At 46.7% G+C, this 17,215-nt stretch overlaps 1 protein-coding gene across 2 annotated transcripts in view; it reads left to right on the forward strand.

Annotated features, from left to right (window-relative positions):
* Positions 1-17,215, forward strand: part of AGAP1 (ArfGAP with GTPase domain, ankyrin repeat and PH domain 1) — a 650,920-nt gene that overhangs the window by 433,755 nt on the left and 199,950 nt on the right. Inside the window, exon 12 of one of the 2 annotated variants that reach the window (XM_011980281.1) lies at positions 11,447-11,605. The exons of the other annotated variant lie outside the window; for it this stretch is intronic. Within the exon in view, the coding sequence (XP_011835671.1) occupies positions 11,447-11,605 (159 nt within the window). The remainder of the gene's footprint in view (positions 1-11,446; positions 11,606-17,215) is intronic. 2 annotated transcript variants of the gene reach the window in all.

The raw sequence follows: 17,215 nt of genomic DNA on the forward strand, positions 1-17,215 counted from the left end.
GAGGCATACACTGTTATTTCTCTTTCTTTGTTATCCTCTTTTAGTTTTGTGACCTAGCAATTATTTTTTCATTAAGTCTGTAGTCCTGCATGCTAGCCGTCATGTGAAAGGTAAGTGATCGATGTTGAGGAGATTAGTTGGTTTCCTGCAGATGTTGTTCCCCTGTAGTAGCCCTCCATGGTCCCGAGCATTGGTGTGCAATTCAGAAGTAAGTGTCGCACTTCCGATGTAAGGAAAGCTTCCATTATTTGAACTCTAAGTGGAGTGTTCTTTTCTGAAAGAACCAACTAAAGCAACTTGATTCCTGATGATTTCAGCTGAGGCATAACAGGATGGCCAGGCTCCCGAGTTGGATGTGGTAACAGGTGTGCCTACAAGTAAATAAAAGGTGCTTCAAAAACTTTTTTTCTCTCAAAAACGTGTGTGGGTGGTGAGGAATAGTGTTTCAGCTGCTGCACTGATGCTTCTGAGACCAGCGAAGTGGTCTGCAGGGTCAGCTGTGGGAAAGAGGAGGTGCCGGGAAGAGCCTGTGTGAATTACTCGGCCCCCTCCACCAGGGAGCCAGCTGCCAGCCCCAGGCGCCAGTGAGAACCGAGGCCTTGGGAAGGGGCTTCCGACTCTTCCAGGCTAGAGTTGAGTCCGTGGCTTCCCTGCTTTCTGCAGTCCTTTCCCACATTGGCAGAGGAGAGTTTCTTGAAGTAATCGTGACATTTTTCCGTCTCGAAACCTTGTGACCCATTGTTTTGAGTTACCACTCACATAGTGAACGATTGCGTTTCTGGAATATTTCTAGTGAGTGGTCAAACTCGGCAACATCCCAACCAGCAAACCTGTAAAACCCGCCCATGTTATCAAACTTGTGAGCCCGGGGTACTCCTTGGTGCTTTGTCTTCCCTGTGTCATTGCTGGATTCGGTTGTGAGATCATTTTGTAAGAACTGGAAGGCAGAGAAAGAAGTAGTAGTGAATACTTCTCAGAGTAGAGCAGTGTGGCCACCTGCTCCTGGAAAGGGACTGTAAAATTCAGAAATGACCAGAGAAAGTTCCCCTCAAAACAATGTTGTCAAATGAAAATGAATTCTATGTTTAAAAACACACACACACACACCTGTTGCATTTATCATATAAAGCAGAAAGAATGAAGATGGAACCGTTATTCATGGCAAAGGAAGACACCAAACAAAGAAAAATTCTTTTCTTCTCCGTTTTCATAATGCTTACACACCTCATCCTCACCGTTGCATATCAGCTTGTCCATATAACCCATACCAGGAGATGGATTGTGGCCAAGCCAGCCGTATGATGGCTGTCTCTGTAAACACTATCGGACTCTGGAGCAGCACGTGTTCCTTCAGCAGATAAAAATGGCGAAATGAGAAGGGCACACATTGTTTTGCGAAGATCAGAATAAAACTCCACATTTTAGGAAGTGACAGTGAACCGTCTTAATTCTAGGATGTTGAATTCTGCATGGCCACGTTGATGTATTTAGTAGTCATGACATTTGTCGTTGCAGCTGGGTCTGGATTCTATATATTTTTTCTGTTCAATGTAGAACTGTGTGGCTGGAGAAAGCTACTTTGTCTTTAGAATAAATAAATACACTTATTTCTAAATATAATTACTTAAATGAGAAGTCAGCGTCTGACATGGTAAATATTTTGTCTTGAATTGTACGAGCTGCCACATGATATCCACCCCCAACATGGAGCAGTAACCCAGGGATGGGAGGGAAGGGATGACCCTGGCGCTCCAGCTCACTGTCACCTGCTGTCAGGCCATGTCCTTCATCTGCGTGTACATGGTGCCCCAAACACAGGGTTTTGTTTTGTTTTGTTTTCTCTCCTTCCTTCCTTTTGTAAACTGTACCTCTGACAACATTGGCATCGCTCTGATCATCAGACCTTTGGGATGCTGGAAGATGGGGGTGCCATGGAGTTGTCCACAGCACCAAGCACTTCACTAGTTGATGGTGGGTGTTCAGTAAGCACTCACTGAGGGAGTGAGCTCAAGCAAAGTGATGCCAACTACAGCACTAAAGCAAACAGAAGGCAGATGGCATGACAGTTTATACTTGTAGAGACACCATTACAAGGGAAACATAAGGAGAATATTCAGACATTTTAGATTTTAAAGACAAAATGAGCAACATCATCATTTTAAGCTTCTGCTGAAAAACTGTAGAGATAGGAAAACCCACTGTTGATGAGATTAATAACTGATATCTGCAGAGGTTTTGCAGTTTACAGAGTGCTTTACATAATTTGATCATTATATTAACCACATGGGGCATACTGTTATCATTATCACCATTTCTTCATTATTATTATTATCCACTTTAGAAATTATGGACTAAATTGTTTTAAAGATGCCCAGGTTCCATCTTCTTTTAGTTACTGGTCATTAAGAAAATTAGCAGCACATATCATGAATCAGAAAGACGTATTATGCTGTTTGTTCCAGTAATAATGCTACTGAGAATTTCTCCTAAGGAAAATTCAAAAGTAGAAGATGTCCTTTGCAGTGTTGTTTACAGTCAGAAATTGGAAACAACCAAAACTATCCAGAAGTAGAAAAATGGTAATATAAATTATGTACATTAAATCAATAATGTTACATATCTAAAATTATGAAGATTACATAACAACATGAGGGAAATGGTTAGGAAATCATATTAAAGAAGTATATAAAGTTATATCTTTTCTGTGACCATAACCAAGAAAAATGTATGCGTATGTTCACTAAAAAATCGATCTATTAGATGAGATTTTGGTGGATTCAGTTTACATTATTTGTTTATCTGTACTTTTTTGCCAAGTAAATTTTAACAGTACAACAAAATAGGCCCCCATTATTTTTTCCTTGACTTCATATTTTAGAGCAGAGAGGAAGCAGCATACAATGAGCTGTTTCTACATTGTAGGAAAGAGCCGTGAGCTGTATAATTCCAGGATGTTGAATCCTAAGCCTGGCCACATTGCTGTATTTAGTAGTAATTACATCTGTCATTGTGACTAGGTCTGAACTCTGTACTTTGTCTCTGATAAACATAACATGGAAAATCTCTTAACTAAAAAGAAAGGTATCAAGAAACACCAGATTTGTGTCTCCCTAGTAGATGTGTTGAATTGTACTCTTTTACAAAACAAGTATCACAGGATGCGGAGTCCTGAATGCCTGTATCTTACAAGATACAGAGTGTGTCCTTGGAAAAAAATCCTCTTAGCCTAAAATTCCGCTTGCCAAAAGCAAGGCAGATCTCCAATGCAAATACAGGAGCGAAGGGGTCCCATTCACAGGCCTTAAATCATGTGTGTCACTTTTTATGGTAGTGTTGTGAATTATATTCTTTTTGGGTTTGTAATTAGAGGACAGAACAGATGGCGAAGGCCTAGTTTAAAGTGATGTGACCATTAGCATCGCCTCCTTCATCCAGTTGTGATTCCAGGGAACCTGCTTTTCTCACGCATGCGCAGAACGGGTGCAGTGCAGCTGTAGGGTTTGCAAGGTAGCCGCTCACGCTGAGTTTTTATAGCATTTGAAGCTATCTGTGAATGAGATTGGACCGAAAAAAGCAGTCCCTGGATGTTTCTGAGGGTGAGGGCTCCAGAGGGGAGGGGTGAATTCCTGTCAGTCATATTCCTGTAATTAGGATTTTTTTAAATAACAGGTATACAATTCTGCAGTGGGAATAAACGTCTGGTTTGCACTCAGGTGCTCATAGAATCCTTTTTGGCTTTTTCCCTGCCCTCTTTCTATGTACATGAAAGTTCCTATCACCCATCACCAATAGTTGTTCCTGTCTTCAGGCTTATTTAACCGATAAGTCAAATGCCAACTATTATTTTCCTAGTGAAATGCTCTGGTGAAGTTAAGTCCTATTTGTAAAGACAGACCAAAATTGGAAGGTGCAAGGAATGAACTTTTGTATTTTGTTATTGTTATTGTAAAGATTTGTTGATGAATCTTCCTTTGAATGCTGTGAAAAGCCATCATTTCAGAGTATATTTTTAAAAATCAGAACAGGCTATTTTTAATGTAATAAGCCAATAGCTTAAAAGAGGGATTCTGTCTTTGATGTCATTTGGTGGATGAAAACATTTTTGTTCAATAGAAAACCAGCATCTTTTTCATGCTCATTTGAGATCAGTTCAGGCAACATACTGATATTCATTCAGATATAAATGCCATATTCACTTTGAAATGCAAATTGTTTAAAGAAAAATAGCATATGGTGGAGGTAAGTACCTTTTCAAATCAACTCTTCCACTTTAGGGATATAAGTACAGCTAAAATTATTCTTTGGAAAGAATCTGGCGCTTTTGACACATGGAAGCTTGCACTAATCAAGGCAGCGCAGTAAGCACACACACATATCCATATCAAGGAAGTGGCGCTGCGAGGACATGGATTAGCATGGTAATGCGCTCGCCCCCTGCTAATCGGGGCGAGTACCAGCTGATCCGTAGATGGAGTATTTGAGGAAACGCTCTTTCTGAGTTCAGAATGGGCCAAGTTGTCAATCATGTATTTCATGGTAACACAAATAATATTTGGGGGACAATGCCGAAAAGGTCCTTTTATAACTGCCTTCTTGTGGAAGCCAGCATCCTATACAGTTTGGGGCTGGGCCACTTTTTAAGGACTTGTTGCTGGTAAAACTGTTCCCTTGCACAACCCTGTTCTATCTCTTACACTTCCTGACCTGACCTCTGCATTCACAAACCGTTCCAATGACATTTTCTCGTTTTTTGGATAAGTGTTATTGATACAACATACACATAAGAATGACTTACAATTCTGTACTTCTGAGAGGGTGCACTCTGTGCCACTCCAGAGAGGGGCACTTCTGTTTGCTGTCTGGGACAGTAAATGTCGCTTTCCACGACAAATTTTGGACAGGCTTGCTTACATGCTATTATTAAACACAGGGGTTTCCTAAGCTCAGGGTTCGTAAGTCATATGTAAAGAAACAAAAGTATTTTGTTTCTGTAATCGTAAGTCACAGCCAGGTTTACAGGGGCCACCACTCACATCCAGAAGCAGGAGGTAGCCAACCTTCATGGACCCCTTCCTGTCACATGCACCCCCACCCCACCCCACTCACAAGGGTGACCACCATCTGATTTCTCACTGCATAGATGGGTTTCGCCTGTCCTTGAACAGGATCCTAACACTTGGCACTCTCGCACTTGTCTCTGGCACTGTGTTCTGTGTGTGATGTTGCCCCAGTTGTGGCCCGTGTCAGTAGTTCATTGTTACCGTTGTGTAATGTTCCATTGTACCATGATGTACCTACGGTGATGGACAGTGCCGTCATTCCCAGCGTGGGGTTGTTATGAGCACTGCTACTCTGAACATTCTAGCACCTACTTTTTGGTGGCCATGTTTATGTGCATCTGTATGATTTAAATCTGAAAGATGTGAAAGGAGAAGAGAAATCTTAAAGGAGAAAAAAAGAATTGATCTTGAAATGTTTTATGAAAGCTTTGCATCTGGTAAGTCGATTAGAAGAGCGATATAGGTCGTCCTGGGACAACCCTGAGCTTAGGAAACCCCTGTGTTTAATAATAGCACGTAAGCAAGCCTGTCCAAAGTTTGCCGTGGAAAGCGACATTTACTGTCCCAGACAGCAAACAGATGTGCGCCTCTGTGGAAGTAGACACTACCCCTGTCGTACCAGTCTGTTCACTCTGTTGGCATCCCTTGCAAAATAACCCAGAGCAGAGGGCACCTGCCTGTGTCCACACTCAAAAGACGAGAAGAAACTGAGGCCTGCGGAGAGCTGGCTGCCAGCAGCAGTGGGGCAGGACGTGCTGGTGGCGGCAGGGAGAGTGGAAGGCAGGGAGGAATGTAAGGGAAGGGAAGAGTGGAGAGTACTCACCCCCAAAGGGGCCACATCCTTGTACTTATCCCCGAGTACAAGTGTCCCCTCAGCTTCTGGGTGTAGAAGCTTCCTTTTAAGACTCTTGTATTTGCCCATGACTTGAGGTTGGTGAGTTAGGACCACTTGTTAGACTTACCTCGTCTGCCCCAGGAAGGAGGACAGTCTAATCTGGCTTTTACAATCTCTTCCTTCTAGAGAAATACAGACATGCCTGCAAAGAACATTTCCAACTATGGTGCACAGAGTTCCCCCACGTCTAAAAGATCCCAGCTTCATGTCTTCTTCCTCAGACACAGGAATGAAATTCTGTGGCGAAACAGCAGTGTGTAGAGGTGGTCCCTGATGGAGACAAACTCAAGAGGCTGAAGGTTGGGGCGTGGCTTCCTGCAGACCCCATGCACCTTGCATTCCTCCTGACATTTCTGAATGTAGCTCTAAGTCTAGTAGCCTTCTTGAAGTAGTAACTTTAATGCCTGGGTAGCAAGCACTCAGGCCTTTCCTTAAACTTACCCTGTTAGCTATCAGGTCTAGGTGTGAAAATTTGATTTAACTAATCAGTGTAGTAGCAGCAGAGCTTGATGTCTTTGTTGACTGTTGGTGGCCACATGGGTTTAGGTCCCCTGCCCTTCAGCCTGGTTGCTGGGTATGAGGCCCCCACCTTGGCAGGACGGCTTCGGGCTGACCTGGACTGTGTTTAGAACAGTGTTTGATGCACTTGTATCCTCGCTGGTCTTGATGTCAGGATCCTTACCTCTCAAGCAATCACAGTCATCAGCTTCTTTCACAAATGAGGACTTCAGACCTTCAGCCTTAATTAATAACTTGTGAACATGAAATGAATTCCAGTCAGTGAAAACAGTAGCCCTCAAGTACTTTGAGTGAGAAGACAGTGATTTTAAACAGAGTCTTCCTTTTATGCCTAAAGATATTTCCAGAAGTGTTCCAAACTCCTGTGTGGTAACACATAGGGCCGGTATTGCTTGATGCTTACATAACAGAACTGGATGCCAGGACAGCATTAGTAGGTCAGTTAGTTAGTGACATTCATTCAAGAACAGAAATGAGGTTACATGTTAGACTGTATGCGCATGTGTATAAAAATAAGCATGAGAAAGTATGACACTATAATTGGATTTGGAATGTGCACAGTTATTAAAAAGATTCACTCCACATTTGGGGGTGGTTCATTTCTTTGACGGGTGGATTTACTGAAAGTGAGTGGAAATGCCTCAAAGTGTGGCCAGTGGCCTGGGACCGCTGACACGTGGCACGAGATGCTCCACGGGCCTGTTAACCCAGCATGGCAGCTTGCATAGTGTCGTGGCTCAGGCCGTGGACCTCTGGTTTGCCTCAGAGTTAAAGCCGATGTCTTCATGCATTTACGTTGAAAGGCAGGTGCTGTGTTCGGATCCCAGAAACAGTATTCCTGACCCTCTGTAATTTTTTTTAGTTAAATATGTTTCTGCATTATCACAGAAAATACTTCTGTTTCTTTACATCATGGTTAGTTGGTTTCTCTGAAAGAAAGTTTAACTGACATCAAATACAGTGAATGGGTATTTATTAAAACAGAGATGTACTCCCTTACGAGAAAATCGGAAATGATTTGCTTATGGAATGAGACTCCTCCTCTGCGCATTTTGGCAGGTCCTGAGCAAAGGTCAAGAGTGAGGTGGGTTGAGTGCAGTGGGGCTGGGGGAGGCAGGTGTGAGCCTGGGCGACAGCGGAACCCACTCAGATCCTGCAGACAGATCCAGAGAGACTGTGGCAGCTCTTCGTTCACAAGCACAGGCCCACAGCTCCCGGGTACTCTCATTTTCTGAGTGATGCCAGAAACCACCAGTTTTTAGGTGAAATCTCCCAATTTAATTCTACTTTGAAAGAAATGATCAACTAAGTAAAATGCATCTATGAGCTCAGCCTGGACGTCAGGCGATAGTCTATGGATCTGATTGAAAATTTCACCTTTATCCCTGTGTGTCCGTGTATACACCGTGATGTGGCCCAGATTCAGTCATGGCTGTTTCAGTTTAGTCCCGCAGTGGGGAAGTGGGTGTGGTTGGGGCTGGGGGGCCTTCACGAGCTGTGGGGCTCTAAGAGTCTGCCGTCAGAAGGATTGTGCGTAGCTGGTCTGGTGTCTTCCATCTGGACACCAGGAGCCTGTGGTCTTGCCAGGAGGTTCTTCACCCCAGAGGTTCCAGGTTGGTTCCTTGGGACTCTCTCGGGAGGCAGAAGGTGGGCTGTGAGCCACACCCCCAGAGCTGCTCCACCAGCATCTCAGTGGATTGGACTTGTCCTTGAATTTTGCTGGACAGACAGAAGTTTGAGAACAAGTGCATTCGCGGCAGAGTCCTGTTGTTTCTCATTAGTGTGTAGACTTGAAGGAATCTCTCCCTTCCTTTTTTGGCAGTGTGATGTTTGGCCTTGAGATGCAGAACTTGTAAACCTAAGATGAGTTCTTGATCAGCTACCTCCATTGGAACATTTCGTGGTCCCTTGTCTGGAGTTGAGATTGACTTGGCTCTCCTTACTGTGTGGATACTTATTTCTGGAGCTTAATTGCAAGTAGTCAGTGAATACACTGAAATACTTTCCTCTGCCTTTTAAAGGGAATTGTTCTGGAAGGTTTCTAGGCCCGGTTGTCATCGGAGAAGCACTCTCCAGGGAGAAGGAGCAAGAGAACTGGTGCTGTATTGACCCAAAGATGGAGGGAGAGACAGACACCGTGAAATTCCTTTTTGTTTTTCAGGTGTTTGAACCTTATGTGCCTAAAGCTGGTATAAAATGAGGCCTGTGGACAGATGGCATGCTTAATGACGACTTGACAGGGGTCTGATTGGGCATTGCAGTGGGGAAGAAATCACCACCTTGACACCGTACCCACACAGCAGGCGTCCCTGCAGGTAGAGCAGGCCCAGAAGTGCCTGGCACGGAAGTCAGGGTCCTGGCAAGGGAGGTGTCCCCACCGCCGCACCCCCAACTGTTTGCAGGCATCTTGTCATTGTCCTTTTCCACCTTTCCGGAGTCCTTTCGCCCACCATAACAATGTCAGCAGTGTCTGGAAGCCTTTTGTCTGCTCGGAATTCACGTAACGAAAGTGGAACCAGGCCAAGGAAGCCCCGGCAGCCACTCTTGGGAGGCACCTCCTCCCCAAGCGTACCTTCGATAGGTGGCTGTGTGGGATTGAGGTAGAGAAGGGGAAGAGAAGCACACAGGACAATGCAGGCACCAAGGGCCACCGAGAGAGGGGGTCACCCAGCAAGACGACTGCTCGGGGAAGGAGCCCTGGAGTCAGCACCCACCCTCACCCTCCTCTCTCCTTTAGATTCCTGCCATGCTCGCCATTGGTTGAGCCCAGTGAGAAGCTAGAAGGAGCTGGAGCCAACAGGTGCAGCCCACATGGGTGCCTTCCCAGGAGGAGAGCGGGGCCGAGAAGTGATGGCAGGAACACGGTGGACACGGGCTCCGGGAGGGGATCCCGCAGATGGGAGTGTCTCCTCTGCTCTGTGCGGATGCTGCCTTCTGTGGGGCCTGAATGTCCTATTGTAATACGGATCCGGCTAAGGCACACAATACCCAGAGGACAACCCCAGGGTGGCTTCAATGGTGGCACGTGGAGAATACAGGAAGGAGCGTGAGTGCTCCCCTTAGTGCCACATCGCCAGCCCTGGGCTGCTCCTCCACGTCTCTAAGATGCCACACGCCTGGTCCATCTCCCCAGGCTGCTGTGAGGCCTGGTGCAAGAGGAAGCGTGGGAGCACCACATGGCACTGTCATGCAAAATGTGGGCTCCAAATGACGCTGTGCGTTTCTAGGGTGTTAGGGCGCGCCCGTGCCCTGAGATGGAGCTCTCAGAACATTAGGGATTAGGGGCATGAGAAACTGCCTCAAGACCCTACATGTAAGCAGGGGAGCCCAGACCCGAGGCTTCCAAGCCATTGCGCTGTGCTCCTCCCACCTGAGCCCCTTGGATGCCAGTGGTCTGCCGTGGTGGAGTTTTGGTTGCGATTTTTTGTTTCATGGTGGTGATTTTCTGGCTGGAGTGGTTTTTGTAATTAATGTGCAGGCAGATCGCCCGGGATCTTACTAAGAGGCAGATGGTGGGTGGGGCCTGGGATTCTGCATTTCTCTCATGCCTCTGGGCAATGCTGCTTCTGTAGGTCCAAAGACCACAGCCTCTGTGGCTTTCCCATCCTTCCCTTCCTGGGGCATCACTTTGGGCTTTTTTCTGGAATCAAGCAGACCTGCCTATGACGTTCAGAATGTACTCAGTTCAGACAACAGCATAAAATAGGTATCTTTTCTTTTTTTAAGGCAAAACTCTATTCTTCAAAGCCAAACGCCTCATTGTTGTTCATCGCTGATTGGGTGTAGGGCTCGTACGCTGGCTTCAGCTCGTCATTCCCTGGCTTCCCAGTGCTGCACGGGATCGCGGTGAGGCCACTTGTTTGAGGGGAGCCCTGGTTCCTGCCTCTGGCTTCTCATCCAAATCACCGGCGTGCTTTTGAAAATGCATCTTTTCCCAAGCCCCATTCCCAGAGCTTCTGAATCAAAATCTGTATTTTTTGAAGCCTCTAGTTTTAAAAAGCTCCACAGGAAATTCTGGTAATTGGCCAGATTTAAGAACTGCTAATATGGGCTGCGTATTTATTATAAAATCCTGCACTTTGAAAAACTTCTGTTGAGACAGTTTAGAACTTAGTTGGTTCTGAACTAAAACAATTGGAAGAAAATTTTTTCTATAAAAAGCCCTAATACCTCCGAAGATCTGCAAACAGACCTAACAGACTAATTCGCTGGCAGCAAGGTATGATTGGCTGAGCTTTAGAGAAAGGCACTTAATTATGTTTTTGAGTCTAAAATTGGTATGACCAGATAATAATTCATTTTGATGTTGAGCAACTGATTCAAATCATTAAGTATGCAATGGAATCATTTTTCATCACAGCCCTTGTGCTCTGTGAAGTCACGCAGGTTATTTTTCGTCTGCTTAGTCTTTTCAAGGTTAAGAGTAAACTTATCTGGTTGAAGAGCCTGCATTTCCTCCGTGTCGTGTCTAGGGACTTTGATTTGTGTTCGTCGTAAAGTATGGCTTCCCCATGAAAATAATCCTCTGGCACCAGACAGTTGACTCTCAATGGGTGATCATTTTCTGTTCCGTTGATAGGGTGACACGGCCAGGCTCCTGGAGCCACCATCTTGCCGGCCTGCCGGATCGCGGTGCCTCTGCTGAGACCGACTGGGTCTTTTGTCTTCTCTTCCACCCAGTGTTGCGATTGCACTTGGGTTGCGTCTTTGTATAGGGTTGTTCTGTGCGAGTCATCTGCGGCTTGAGGTCCCTTCACGTTGCTTTGTCAGGCACCATCAAGATTGGCGTCCGCCTTTTATTCCTCCCAGATATCTTCTGTCTGGCGCTTCCGTTTGCCATGCAGGCAGGACGAGGGCTGCTCTCGGTGGTAAGGTGCACTGTGTGCCAGCGCGTGGGTCCCGTAGACTAACTCGCGCTGGTTTCTGTGGTCTGCAGTCCGCGGTGGTGTTCACCTGACTTGTTTATTCCTAGGGAATGTCACTAGTGCATCTGGGTCTCAGATGGCAAGCGGCATCAGCCTGGTCTCCTTCAACAGCCGACCCGATGGCATGCACCAGCGCTCCTACTCAGTCTCCAGTGCCGACCAGTGGAGTGAGGCTACGGTCATTGCAAACTCGGCCATCAGCAGTGGTAAGAGGGGGCGCAGCCCCACGGACCCGTGGCCACCTCGAGGTCCTTCGTTGTAAGCCGGGGGCTGGACAGGACGCCCTAAGCTGTCATGCTCCTCTGGGAGCGCGGCACCCCGTGGGGCGGCTGCAGCAGAGACTCACACCTTACCTTTCATCTATGGAACGTTTTGTCCTTGCTAGGCTGTCTTGCCCGTGTCATCTCATCTGTTCCTCTTCGGCACAGGGAGGAGGTGGTCATCCCATTGGGTCAGTTTGGAAACTGAGGCTGTAGACAGGGCAAGTGGCTTACCCAGGGTCACGTGACAGAGGTGGCAGCGCTGAGAAATAGTATCTGATTTTATCTCCCCAATCACACTGCCCTACATGGCGTGGCCTACACGTCTACACTAGTGCACATTTTATATCATTAGGGTGAATTCAGTCTCCTTGTCTGTTTTCCAGAATTCCTGGTGTACCCTCTAAATCCTGGAGTCCCCTTTGTAATCCCTCAGTTTTCACATTCCTTCGGCATTATTCTTGTTATTATTATTATTATTATTTTGACAAGTGTAGCCAGCTTTTCGGGAAACAAGCGTGCACGTTGGAAACGATCTCGCCGTCTGTGTGGAGCGTGAGTGACGCGGCGCCGAGGGCACCCTGGCGACTGCAGCAGGGTTTGCCTGTGGCGTTTTGTCTCTGGCCTGTTCACCGGTATTTAAAGGAATTCCCACTGTTGTATGTAATCTGTCAGACAGGGTTTTAGAGTAATCTTAGCGTAATTTGTTCTAATTAAAAGATTCAGCATCAGGTCTTCCCTGTAGACCCACCAGCTGCTGCAGCAGGACGTTTGCTTTGGGTAAACATCATCCTTATTTCTAGTGGCTCCGCAGACACCACCGAGCAGAAGCCTTAAAGGAAGACATCTCCAAACCGAGCCTCCAAAAGGAGACGCGGAGTCAGCGAGGCAGCTCCACGCTGTAGCGCTGCGGGTCTGGAAAAGCCTGTGACTTGGAGCAGACACACAGAGCGTCACGCGCCTGCCCCGGCTGGCCCGTTCCCACCCCAGTGTCGGGGCTCCTTCCTTCCCGCGAAAGAAGGCGCTTCGGTAGATAGCAAAGGTCTGCCTGCGGCCTCTTCAAGGGCTCTCCAGGGCTCTCTGCCTCATCTGGAATCACGATGAAAGGCCTGGAAACCCCAAACAAGAAGTTTGAAGTTAGGATAAATTAACTGTCTACAGTTTACTCTCTTTGTAACCATTGCGTGCCCCAGCAGGCCTCGTAGTCAGCCTTTCATCGGACCTCTATGTGCTGCAGCTGAAGCCCCGCCACCTGCCAACCAGGCAGCCTAGCATGAGCTTCTGTACCTCCATGAGCCTCCGTTTTCTCCTCTGTTCAATGGACACGTTCTCCCCTCCCTTACCTAGTAGTTAGGCGTGTGCCACAACACAGGACACTTGGCCCTTCATGACTGAAGAACTACTGTTATCACGGTTCCTTTAGGAGGAGCAGAGAGTCCACATACTCACTTCGTTATCAAATACTTTAAAATACATATTATCAATGACTATTACTATTTGATAAGGTTTCATTCTGTGGCCGCCATCTGGTGAAGGTGTTCTTGCTCAGGGCCACGTTTGAGGGTGTGGGGAGATCCACGCTGGGCCTTCTGGAGCCAGGTGCACAAGTGACACGGACAAGGCCTTGCCTTTCCAAGCAGCCTCTGCTGAGTGAGAGTAGTTGAGGTGCCAGTAATACAGGTCTTTAAGTACTCATCTAAAATTCATCCTATACAGATTTTCCTTTTGCACACGTACCTGTTTGATAAAGACTCACCGGGTAACTTTCCCTCTACTGAGTAGCTCTTTGTGTTGAGCTGTTCGTACGTGCGATGGGCGTTTCCACACTGCCACGTCGTGAGACTCTGCTTTCCAGAGCCTCGGTTTGGTTGGAAGTCTCTTTCCACGGAAGTGGGCCGCATTGTCTGCACACACGCATTTGTACAGTACCCATGCAAGTCTAAAGTCACCTAAGTTTGAATGCCGGTTTTTTATTCACAAAGCAATTTCTATAATATTGACACACGTGGGTGTCCATTAAAGACCAGTGTGCTCCCTGACCTCGTAAATCTTGAACCCTGGACACAGAAGATAAGAAACAAGCCAGTGGATGCCCCAGATGTCAGCCTGCTGAGGGACATGGAAGCAGAGCTGTAGGGAGAGCCCAGGGCTGAAATTGTGCAGGTCGTTTAAGGATTGATAGAGTTGATCAAGGAAAGCTTCCCAAAGAAAATCAAACTTGAGCAATGCTTAAAGAACCAGACGGATTTTTTGTGCAAAACAGCAGGAGGAAGTTATTATAAGCGTTGGGGCACTTTGGACAAAGACCCAGAGAGGAGGAAAAGGGAAGATGGAATAGCCACGAGCTACAGTGAAGTGAAAGGTGATAGTTGGGGTGCAGAGAAACGAGGAGAGACCAGAAGAGATGAGTGTTGAGAGCCCAGCGCTGCCAAATTAGCATCTGATTTTCAGACTTGGGAGCTGACATTTTACAGAGCAAAGATCCAGAAAGACAGCAGAATGGTGCACAGAAGTCTGATTCCTACAGTTTTACGGGGATCTTGGTTGATTCCTGCATTTTCTAAGGATTAATAATATGTCATACCCAAAATATTTTGAAAAGGGAGACGATAATAGTAATAATAAGAGCTACAATTTATTGAGGGCTTTATGTAGATAATCTCATTTGATCGTCACAGAGTAGATCCAGTTGTTACCTCCCTTCTACAGGGGCTGCCTTTGGTACAGAAGAGTTAAATATCACCTGCTCAAAGTCACATCCTAGGAGGGGCCGGGATTCAAACTCAGGTGGCCCGAGTCAGCTCTCCATCACTGCATGTCAAGGTGTGCCTCCAGGAGCAGCAGCAGCAGCCGCCCCTGGGAACTGCTTAGAAATGTCCATTCTCAGGCCCCGTGTCAGTCCCACTGAATCCAGTCCCCAGGGGATGGGACCAGGCAACCTGTGTATGGCAAGCCCTCTGGGACAACGTGGCATGCTGAAGCTTGGGAACCACTGCTCTAAGTCCTCACTTCCCAAAGCCTGGTCCACGGACCATGTGGCATCTGCCAGCTCCAGGGATTTGACTGGTGATGCAGAATTCAGGCTCCACCCAGACCTGCTGGACCCATCCTTGTCTCTCTGCGCCGAGGACACCATCCCGGCATCCCTCTGGTTCGCGTCATTCCCCCCTTCAGTGCGCTGATCCGTCAAGTGGCTAGACCCCAGCAAGTTTTAGTGAACACCAGGGCACGGGATCTCATGGACAACTTCAAGAAAACGTGTTTATTAATGGATTTCAAGGCCTCAGTCTTGACATAAACCATCCCTGCAGGGCTTAGAAAATAATCACAGAAGAAATCAACATGATTAAGAGCTTTCTGTCATGTTCTTTCTTCTTAAGTTGCAGGTCATATTAAGTTCCCCCTGCCCCCACTTTCTTTTTAAATGTATCTGCCCCCATCCCTAGTCTTTGGTTTGGATTTCAGAGTCGCTCACTCTGTGCTAGCAGCAGGAATGAATGGGGAGAGCCTAAGCAGCTTGGGAAGATAGACGCCCGTGTTGGCAAGTTTGCTTTCCCATTGTCGCGCACTCTTACTCTAAAACATAATAATCATAACAACATTGGGATTCACTGTTTCTCTGCCCCCCTGTCCACCCTAAATTAAGACTTTGGCTCTGGAGAACTTTTCAGAACTCTCTAGACACACGGGTCCCCCCGGGGTTTCTGCCTTTAAAGCAGCTGTGAGAAACTCCTAATTAGATAGATTCCTTTGTAGGGGCAACCTACAAAACAGGAGGTGCTGCTTAAATTAAGGGAAGAAGAAAAGAATCCATTTTGTGAAATGGAATGCCCACTGCTTTATGACTATTACTGTTGTAAGGTTTCACATTTAAGTACCTGAGGTTTAAAATTAAATGTCTAATATAATTTGGCGTTGCTCACATGAGACCCGCATCTGCCCTTAGAGAAAATGCAGACAGCTCGGTTCAGGGTTTCCAATTGCCGTCTGCCGGCTTGCAGGCAGCACAGAGGATTGGATCCCTCCTCTGCCGAGCACCACATGCTGCTGAGTGTAATTTTTTAAATGCAGAAACATATTCATCTTGAGCCTCTGCATTGAAAAAGGCCGTTCCGGGGGTACATGAAAAATTAATTTTTTTACATTTTTTCTCACTCTTCTAAGTGTTTGACAGAAGTAATTTTTGCAGCAAGAGAGAATAAAAACTGGTGGCTGTAAATTCCTGTCCTGCAACCTCTTGTGTAGATTCTTTATGGACCCAGAATTGATCTACATGTCAGATCCTGTTGTGGTTTAAACTGTTTATCACCGTAATGGCAGTAGTGAGCCTGTGAACACCAACTTATAATCCCGGGTGAAAGAAATTGGTGTTTGCAGTCAATGAAGGGGCAGCTTTGCTTTATTGATAGATTCAGAACAATTATCTCTGCAACAACTATTGGCTGAGGGTTCTCTTGAATCTTACTGGAAGCCTGTAATTTTTTTTGATTAATCATGTCCTCCATAGGTAATTTCCTCTGGAAGTGTTAGCCACGAGTCAGCATCACTGTGGGTAGCGGGGGCCCTGGGGGGCCATTTGTAGCATACTTGGCCGTCCTATCTTACTTCGAGGCAAGATGCATCACACCTGTCCTCAGGGCCAGAGCGCTTACCTGCCTGCCTACCTCCTGAGTACCTGGGTGAGCCTGGCCAGCCGTCCCCCCCTGGCTCCTGCCTGGACCAGCCTCAGCTGGTGGCCTCAGCTGATGCTGTTGCCGTGGCAGCCTCGCTCCCCCAGGCCTGGGCTGTCAGGTTCTTCTGATAGCTCCACCCCATCCCCGATTGCTTCAGTCCAACAGTTTATCTTCTGCCACGCCGACTGGCCATCACTGTTAATATTGCATTTCTTCACATGACTCTTCCGTGTGGCTCTTGAGCCTCACTTCCCTCGGCCTCCCCCAGGCCACCACGCGGCCTTGTCACCATCGAGCACAAACACCATATCCATCTTCCACGTGGATGGAGTGCATCACGTGTGTGTGCGCGTGTGTATGCTCTGCTCCCTGTTTCCTTCTGGCCGTGTAATCATTGTGTCTTTCCAGTAGACTCTGTGGTTGTAAAGCAGCTGATCCTCAGTGGAAAGCATTTGAGTTTTTGCCAACTTTTAAATGTCTTTTCTCATTATAAAAATGTTTTGCACATCAATTTTGATGAAGGGGGTTCGAAACACGAGTTTCAGCTTCGGAAGCTGTCCGTCCCACACTTCCTTTTGGAGCCAGTGCATTTGAACCACACTTTCCAGCAAGCATGTCCACACCGTTCATCAGTTTTTATTTATAATTGGAGCATTTTTTTTTTTCTCTTTTTGGATGTTATACTGACAATTTTAGTGCATGACCAGCAGGCGGCGGTAATGTGATACTGCCGGTCTCTGACCTGGAAGCTTCTTTGATGGGAGGGTATCAATGAAGCGTGGTGAGGAGGAAGTACGTGTGTTGACTGCCTCCGCTGTGGTGACCTTCACACCTAACACTCGTTTCCCTGGGGATCATCATCTCTGCCTGATAACTGAGCTTC

This window comes from Mandrillus leucophaeus, unplaced genomic scaffold (assembly GCF_000951045.1).
Source record: "Mandrillus leucophaeus isolate KB7577 unplaced genomic scaffold, Mleu.le_1.0 Scaffold21, whole genome shotgun sequence".
In the NCBI taxonomy this organism is placed as follows: Eukaryota; Metazoa; Chordata; class Mammalia; order Primates; family Cercopithecidae; genus Mandrillus; species Mandrillus leucophaeus.